The 9,559-nt window shown below is 37.8% G+C and overlaps 1 protein-coding gene across 1 annotated transcript in view; it reads left to right on the top strand.

Moving 5' to 3' along the window:
- Positions 1-212: 212 nt before the first annotated feature.
- The window catches only part of LOC104461560 (WD repeat-containing protein 70-like), a gene marked incomplete at its 5' end in the record, with an annotated part of 39,747 nt that continues 30,400 nt past the window's right edge, over positions 213-9,559 (top strand). Inside the window, 3 exons of the mRNA XM_010073193.1 lie at positions 213-312; positions 7,260-7,344; positions 8,430-8,568. Coding sequence (XP_010071495.1) covers positions 213-312; positions 7,260-7,344; positions 8,430-8,568 — 324 coding nt within the window. The remainder of the gene's footprint in view (positions 313-7,259; positions 7,345-8,429; positions 8,569-9,559) is intronic.

Here is a 9,559-nt window from a genome sequence, read left to right as displayed (position 1 = left end):
GAGTGCTGATATTATGTAAATACAGCCTATATAATTCAACCTATGAAAAAATCAAATTTTGCATTCAAACTCTTATTGTGGAAGCCTATTCTGAGACATATGACATTCTTAAAAGGCTGTAGAAATATTTAGTACACAAAATGCTATAAAAAAATGTTTGTCCCATTTTGGAATAAGCAAATTTTCTAATGTTTTACTTGTTTGACAAACAGGTACACACTAAGTTCCACTGCAGGCAAGCCCATGCTCCAGGCACTGACACTTCATGCTTGACATTTTCCTATGATGGTACTGTCCTTGCCAGCCGGGGAGGTAAGTGATTGAAAAAACCCTTTGTTGTGTTGAATGTAAGACCATTTTAACTTTACTAGTTGCTTATGATGGAGCTAAGATAGTGAAATCAGATACTAGTGATTTAAACCTGAAGTGTTTCATGATTTACATCTTTTATTTTGATACACCAGACAATACTGTGTAACTGAAAGCACATTTTACAGTAGTTAAGGAATATTTTAGGATAACTTTCCTGTTTGTATTACACAATTCCTTATCTGTCTTCTTTTATAGCATTTATAATACACCAAAAGGAAATTATTAGCTTAATTAAAAATAAAATGAGACCAGTTTCATTACTTATTTCTTTCCAATAAGATTACTGCCTCTAAATAACAGTATCTCTGTTATTAACTCCTGAAGCAGCTTTCTTATGCAATGTCCTTTTTTATTCATATTGCAGTTTTTGTCTAATTTATATTAAAAAGATCAGGAAGTGATGACTGGAACTGAGTGGCCAAGATGTACTTGAAAGGCAAAAAAATATCAACAGGACAGGAAAAAAAAGTTTGCTTTTTAAACATTAGATAAAACTTTTGTAAAACAGTATTAGATAATTGAACAGGACTTGAGAAGGCAAAGACGTAGTTGAAGACTCATTCATTCCAGATTAGATGTATTGGATAGAATGGTGTCTGCCTAAGAGTGCTTTTCATACAGAGATCTGTCTACCCAGTATTTTGAAGGCAGGTGCAAGCATGCAATCTGAGCTGTCTGGATGGAAACCAGCTATAATGCTGATGTATGCATTAGCATGGTCCCAAGGCCAAATAAACAGGCCTAGGGAGAGGCAGCGTATGTTAATGTCGGCTAACATGGTGCCTAGCATGTGTACAGGACATCTGGTCAGTTTGGTACACAGACAGAATGAGATTACATAAACAAAATACCAGGATAGAGGTACTTATAGATGGCAAAAGCACTGAAGCAAGGGATAGGCTTCCAAGGCAAGGGCTTTAGCTTCCAGTTGCTTTGAGTCCTCCCATTGCCCCGTCCCTGATGAGTAGTCTGGCATTGGTGGCTTTTATGGCAATATGCAGCTGCTATTGAATGATACTTCTCTGACTTCTTTGTATGTCTTGACATATTTCTAAGATATCAAACATTATGTTCCCCAGATCACATGTTTCAGAGTAAGATGATGGTAGTTTTGTCCTTGACAGCCCTAGGCTTACTAGGGCACGCTAATGGTGCTTGGGTTGTTTCTTAATTGCTTTTCAGGCTCCTGGTTCTAGAGTTCTACTGCCACTGTACTCATCATTAATGAGTCCTAAGTGGTTGAGGTAAAAAATCTCAAACTTACTGGTCCTTACTGAACCAGAGACTTACTTTGTGAGAACCTTCAGCTCCTTGGAAAGTAGGTGAACTGTCTCTTTCTGTTCTGAGCTAAATTAAATGCTGCATCTGTCTGTGGTGTTGCCCCTGAAAAAAAATCACACAGACCTACCTAATAAGACTTAAAGAAATCTTAGTGTGCTTTTAAATATTGACAGTAAACAAGGTTAATACTTATGTGAGTAATATTCACTAGTGCTGTCTTGAAACCTCCATTTATGTAAATTCTCCTACGTTTCACATTTATGAACGTAGATCACATAAATGAACATTTGCTTATTTTTATTGCATGTGCTGCTTTTGGTTGCCTGTTATTCCTCATCTGTCTCCAGGTTTTGTGTCGTGTTAAACAGACTTCAGCTTATGTTTTGTCTACCACACTCTGCTCTAAACTGTTGATTGATTGTTTGCAGAATGCAAGACTGTGTGGAAATTTGGCCCCTCACTGTGGATAAAAGTGCTACCTTTGTGTAGTGCATTAAAAAAAAAAAAAAGCTCTGTATGCATTATCCTGAAGAATAAGGAGGATTCATACCTTATTTTGACTTGTTTGGTTAGTGCTTTAATATGAGTATTGCTTTGGACCTGTACCAACAAAAGCAGATGTGGATCCAGCATTCATAGATTAACACACCTGCCAAGTGCTGAGGATCAAAGAGAGGATAGTTGTTTGGGGAATGGGGACTTTCATTGAAAGCCTGATTGACTCTCCTGCATCTGATGTAGATTGTGGTGGATATGAGAGAGATGAGGCAGGGCTCAGCTGCAAGCACAAGGGAAAATGAAAAGCTAAGGAGCTGCTTATGAGAGTTCCCAGTCCTACTCTTGTCGGTTATTAGGTAGTAACTTGACAGAAACTTAAGAAAGTGATATTTTTGCATGCTTATAAGCATGAAAGTAATTTTTTTCTAAATACAGTGAAGATAGTACTTTGGAAATGTTTTCCTTGTTAAGCAGTGAAGAGGTAAGTATTAGGACTGGACTTGGGATCCTAGTATAAAAATTTAAAAGACCTTTTTTTGACTTCTGGTATGTACAAAATTTATGGAGTTAGTTTTTGTCATAATAGGAAGCAATGGCTTCATTAATTCCATAAATCTCATTATAGCTATTAGCTTGATGGTTCATTTATTTTCCGTGGTATGAACAGTGTGCAGACGCAGTGCCATCTTAATCAGTAAACTCGTATAGGAAAATACTTCACCGTAGTTAAACGCAAGAAAAAATATTCACATCTAAGCTTATCAGATAGCTTGTGCAGATATATGGTGTCTTTTGATCTCAAAAATTATATTCTTGTCTTTCCTTTCGATGCTTTGGTTTTGGTTTTTTTGTGGGTTGTTTTGTTTGGTGTTTTTTTTTTTTTTCGTTTTAGCTGCATTTCTCTTTTTCACAATATTCTAGAGGAAAAAATAAAACATTTAATTTTGAACTTGGTTAAAAAAGTAGAAACACGTTGAGTACAGTTTGCTGTATGCTCAAGGTTTATGCAGCAGCGCATGTAGTGACTTTTTGTTTTGTGTAGAGCAATAATATATTGCTGTTTGTGGTAAATACAAACATTAGGATTTTAAAAATCAAATGGTTTTATGTCAAGTAGTGTTTCTCGGGAGGTGAGTGCTGGTATTCATTTGAAACAATGCCAAAAATGTATTCATTAGCTTTAATAGACATAATCAACTATTTGTAACAGTTGGACCTGGAATGGCTTCCAGTATCCTTCACTTCCATATGTTTAGAGAGGATGATTTTTGGCTAGGCTGGTATGGATGCAGGTGAAGGTGAGAGCTGTTCCAAGTGTAAGGGCAGAATCCCTGATCAGTGACTTTCCTCCCAAGGCCTTTGGCTTGGAGTGAGTGGGGTCCTGACCTGTGGTGCTTCTGAAAGTCATTATTTAGGTGTTGCAGCTGCTTTTGCAGAACCAGTGCAGAACACAGAAGCATATACCTTGTTCTGTAAGGTACCTCTCCTCACATATATAGTATAAGGCTCAGAGAAAAGCTTGGAGTTTATAAACATAATATATTCTGGTGCTCCCTCATGGTAAGCCTTGTTATGCTGTGCTTTTTCTATGCTGCATTTTCTTTTTAAAATTCTCATTTCTTATGTTTCTTTGCTTTCCCCAGAGATCTTTGTGAATTTCTGTCCTTGAGCTTTGCTTTTGTTATGGTTTTGAACCCAGCTAGCAGTGAACACCACACAGCCACTTTCTCACCCTCCCCCTTCCCAGAGATGGGACGCAGAATTAAAGGGGTAAAGGGAAAAGAGATTCGTGGGTTGGGATAAGAACAGTTTCATAACTAAACTACAATAAAATTGAAAATAATAATAACAATTATAATAGTAATGTACAAAGATAGAAATGAGTGATACACTCACTAGCTGATGACCAAGGCTCAGCCTTTTCCTGGCTAATGATCCTGGAGCAGGGAGAGTCCCGAAACCACAATCCGGGAAAGGAGATAAGAGCGAGAGAGCGAGACAAACCAGAGAGAGGGACGACCCAGAGAGAGAAAGGCAACCCAGACTGAGAGCCTCATCTACATACTAGGCATGACGTGCACGATATGAAACATTTCATTGGCCGGTTTGGGTCTCAATCCTAAACCTAAGGTCAGATCCAAGGCCAGTAATTGGGGCTGTGTTCCCTCCCACCTTCTGCACCTGCAGACACTGGCAGAGCAGAGAAGCTGAAGAGTCCTTGACTGTCCTGGCAGCAACTATAAACATCAGTATGTCATCAGCCTTCTTCTCAGCACAAATCCAGAACAAAGCTTCACACTAGCTACTATGAAGAAAGTTAACTCTGTCCCAGCCAAAACCAGGACAGCTTTCAACACAGAACTTCCTCTTTAAAATAGGAGCTTCTTGAAAAGTATTGCTGACTTCAGGCTTTCTGAGTTTGTGTCAGCACTTTTGCTTCTTTTGGACCCATTTGCATCTGTGTACTTGTCTTCATGGTCATCTTCTGAAAAAAAAGAAAATCAGATATAGCTTTTGCAGTATCAGTGCATTGGCCTTATTTTGACTAAAAGCTGTTTTCAAAGTGCCTATCCTGGTTCACCACAAAACAGTTTTTCTAGGACCTAATTGTTACTTTGTTGATAAATCCAGTGCTCCAGTACCATTGGCCTAATGGTGTCTGACCTGATCGTATCAGACTAGAGGCTATTTATTTGTATCCTTCTTATTTAAATGGCAAAGAATATAGAGTTTCAAATGCTACTAAAAATGCTATAAAAACTTATAAGGCTTTGGAGAAGTCTGCCGTCGAGAAAAATACTGAATGATCTGAGTGGACTATTTTGGATGCTTCATACTGAACTGCACAACATCTCTTTATATGTTTTTGTTTAAGGGTAACTATTTTTGTCCATGTATTAAGTAATTAAAAATAGATCAGTACTGCTACAGCTCTCTTAAAGAAGCCTTTTAAGCACCGATAGAAGGATGCTACTGGAAAAAGTCCTTGGTGTTGTGGAAAGTTAGTATGTCTGTTTTCTTAGTAACAGTGATTTCAACTCTAAATGCAGATTAGATTCAGGAACTAATATTATATTTACAACAAAAAAAAAAAAATTAGAAAAAGTGAATTTGGGCAAATTCTTAGTGATGGTAAGTTTCACAGCTTTGGCCAAGTCACTCTGTTAGCATTTCTTCCTCTCCAGTATTTAATCATCTATTTCTGCACAGTGTAAGACAGTGTTGATTTGAAATCAGCCATAACTTTTTGAGTCCTTCTTGAGTCTTCTAATCTTTTAAACCAGGAGATTACATTTTCTTGTTAGCAGAAGAGCTCTAGCTAAATGTCTGACTGCATCTCTCCTGCTAAGCCCTGGCAGGACTACAGTTTGAAGATCATGTCAAGGCTCATACTGTAGGGAACAGAACAACCTTGGCTTCTAGCCTTAGATCTGTCCCTGTCCAGAAGATTTTCGGAGTGGCCAAATGGTATCCTTTGCATACGTTTATAAAGTGCTGGTGCTTTAGAGATAAAATCTCACTGATAAGTGGATTTTTGTTGGGGGTGGGAGGGGAAAAGGAGGGTTCATTTTACAAGACCAAATGCTTTGAAGTGCTTGGGACAGCATCTACTGGGAAAAAATAAGAAAACAGATATTCCCAAAATAAGGACTCAGCAATTTTATTTCTTGGAATTTTTTAGCTTCCCAGTGAACAGAAATATACTCTGCTGTAGATATAATTTATTTCAGTTGTCCACTTCTTAAAAATATTTTGTAGTAAAGAGTTATCTTCATCTTTAATATAAACATACATGATGTACGAGGCCACACATGACTGCTTGCCCTATAAAGGGTACTGCTGGCCTTGATTTCTTTTGTTACAGCATGTTACTTATTTTTTTTTTAACAATTTATATCCAAGGCCTCCTTTAAGCTCTTCATCTCAAAGGCTTTGATTCCCCAGTATAGTTTTAGAGAAGAAAATTACTTCCCTGCAAGGCTTGTGCTTTGGAAGAAAGCGTGTCTGTGCATTACCAATCACTTGCCTCCTTTTGTTAGAAAGATTTTGTAACTTTGTCTAAAATCAATCTCTGGATATTTTTAAAGGTAATTGTTGTTTGAAAGTCTTCCTTTTCACCCTTGAAAGCATTGTGGCATTGATGTCAAAAGCAAGGAGATACCTAGATGCCTGAGTGAGGTGTTTCAAAGCAGAATTGCTGTCATTCATCTAAAGTTGGAAATATGTATCCCAGAAGGATGTTCAGCAGAGGTGTAGATCTCTCTGAGAATTACTAACTAATTTCTCTCTCTTTTTTTTTTTTTTTTTTTTTTTTTTTTTTCCCCTGTTCTCACTTTGTTAATATGTCATAACTTCTGGAAAAGGAATAAACAACCTGACTTTTACTGGCCTACAGTCACACCATGTTTATCAAACAGAGATGAGAATTTCTATAAATGTCTTGCTGTAACCTCAGTTTTGGCTTTTATGGCCAAAGGTGGGGTGGAGGGGTGTGAAAAGGTTTCATTATAGCAAGTGTAAGTTCACTTGCTTCCCTTCTCCCCCTTCCCCGAGGATTTCTGACTGATTCCAGGGCCTGTTCTCCATACTGAGATTGCAGTTTGTTGCTGTTTCCCTGCTAAATAAGGGGGAAGACTTCATGTGACTTTCCATTTTTCCTGATCATTTTTTCAGGGCAGGTAGGAACCAGACACATAAAACTTCTTTAGTTTTTGATCATGTATGGTCACATTTTAATGTCTGCTGATATCCTAAGATTTACATTTACTCCTAGTAGCAAAGCACCAATGCTCAGAAACACAGAATAAATTAGTGTTTGAGGAATCTGATTCCACTGTGGATAACAGTTCTTGTTAGGAAGCATTGCCGTGATAGAGTTGAGACACTGAGGAGAAGTTTCTCATGTACTAGAGTGCAGCAGGTGGAACTTCCCATCTTTGCACCTGATAGTAATTTAGGGACAAAAAACTTCCCTACCATCTTCATTTTGAATGCTTCTACCATATCATTCTGTTCTTTCTGTGTCTGAATTAGAGGATTAAATTTTCTGCACATGTCTATTGACTTAAATTCTTTTTTTGCTAACCTTCCTTCCATTTGTTTTATAGGAGATGATACTTTAAAGATATGGGATATTAGACAATTTAAAAAGCCTCTTAATTCAGCGGAAAGACTTCCCAGCTTTTTTCCAATGTAAGTACTCTAATTTATTCCAGCTCATGGAAGTAGTAGTAGTTGTGCTGAATGGCAGGGAGTCTGCCAGGGTTCTCCCCCTCGGTTTTTACTGGGTCCAGAACGGTGCAGAAAGAACAGCACAGAGGGGACTGTGCAATAAAGATTCTTGGATATTTTAGGACTTCATGTTACTTTAAAAGATCTCGTATTTTTTTGTGAAAATGCATAGCTAGCTTTGCTTGTTTTACGCCATTTTTCAGTCTCATATATCTTATGTCTAATTAGATTAGCAACTTTTCAGGAGGCGGCCAGTTCATTGCCTTGTGTTTGTGTAATGAGATATAGAGGTAATCCTCATTCTTATTTGGTCTATGATTAATAAAAGAAGAGCTGGATTGAAAAGTAGACATAACATGAAAATGCATGGTATGAATTCAGGTTATGATGTTAGAAGTGCTGATGATGGTGTTCTTTGGTACTAAAGTACTGTATTGTACTGCATAGTGCCAAGTATTGTATTTAATATTTTCATAGGTATTACCTGTATTTCTATAGCTGTAGAACAGACATCCAACTCGAAGGACAATTTATACTTTTGAAATAAGATCTTAGAAAGACAGGTTATGGTCAGGTCAATCTTGACTGCAGTTTGTAGCATGGAGGAAAAGTAAGCAGACAAACATTTTTAGCCACTGTATAAAGACACTGCATTGCACCATTAAAGAATGTATCATCAGCAAAAACAGATTTAAGGAATGATTTATTTTTTTACTTGATGATGATAACCAGGTTTTAAAATACCCTTTTTGTTTCTCATGTTGAAAAGTTTACAAGGCTCCTGAGTGGAGGAGAATTTTGGAGGGAGGGGGATTTTTATTGGATCTGCCAGTTTTGCACATTCTGTGCACAGCTGTAATTGTACATTTGAACTGTATGTGATAAGTATAGTAATAGATGACAGCTGACAAAAGATTTTGTTAAAGCGTTGTCTTGAAAGGATTAACAAATAGGAAGCATTATTTTTAAGAAGTGCAATATATATATATGTTTCTGGCACGTTAATTGTTGATTTGCCTGGTATGATGATTTGTTTTCTTCAACAGGACAGATTGTTGTTTCAGCCCAGATGATAAAATACTTGTCACAGGCACTTCTGTTAAGAAAGGTGGTGGCAGTGGGAAGCTTTTTTTCTTTCATCGGGAGACGTTCCAGAAGTTGTATGAGATAGAAGTTACAGATGCGGTATGTGTTACAGTTTGGGGTGTTTTTTTTTTCAACTATGCAAAAATGTGAATGAAATCATATTTGTATGCTTTTTTCCCCTTATGCAGGTAATGACCTACTAACACTACTGCAATTTTTCTACTCCATATTTAAGAGATAAGAGGCACAGTGGCCTGAATAGGTGCCATCCTCCTTTCAATTAAAAAAAAAAAAATCTCTGAAAAAAGGGTTTAAGCACTAGGAGATCCCTGCTTTGGTATTACCATTGCATTTCTCAAGGATTTCTGTGAACCCTTCAGGAGTGAGGCATGAATCCTAAAATTCTTACATGTTTACGCTGTTTACTCCTCTAGTTATCGTGATGAAATACCGTATTGTGACAAAACTCCTACTTGACCCTGAAACGAGACTTGTGGTTGTTACAGAACGTATTTCAAAACCCTCTAGCTTGTGTAAATGCAACAATTTTGTGGCAAAAGGAAGACATCATTAGGAATCCCTCCATCAAAACACCATTCTCACCAGTAACGGGAAAAAAAAAAAAAAGCAAAGCAGCAAAAGGATGAGGTTTCTTTAAAGCAGTTTTGTGATTATAGAATCATAGAATCATTGAGGTTGGAGAAGACCTCAAGGATCATCAAGTCGAACCATCAACCCACACCACCTAACTCACTAAACCATGTCCCTAAGCACCACGTCTCCACATTTCTTGAACACATCCAGGGATGGTGACTCCACCACTTCCCTGGGCAGCCTGTTCCAATGCCTGATCACTCTATCAGTGAAGAAATTTTTTCTAATATCTAGCTTAAACCTCCCCTGGTGCAACTTGAGGCCGTTTCCTCTTGTCCTATCCCCTGTTACTTTAGAGAAGAGGCCAGCACCCACCTCACTACACCCTCCTTCCAGGTAGTTGTAGAGGGTGATAAGGTCTCCTTTCAGCCTCCTCTTCTCCAGACTAAACAACCCCAGCTCCCTCAGCCGCTCCTCATAAGACCTGTGCTCCAGA

This window comes from Pterocles gutturalis, unplaced genomic scaffold (genome assembly GCF_000699245.1).
Source record: "Pterocles gutturalis isolate BGI_N339 unplaced genomic scaffold, ASM69924v1 scaffold5492, whole genome shotgun sequence".
NCBI classification, from domain to species: Eukaryota; Metazoa; Chordata; class Aves; order Pterocliformes; family Pteroclidae; genus Pterocles; species Pterocles gutturalis.
Note: the sequence above shows the minus strand (reverse complement) of the source record. Positions and strands in the feature narration are given on the sequence as shown.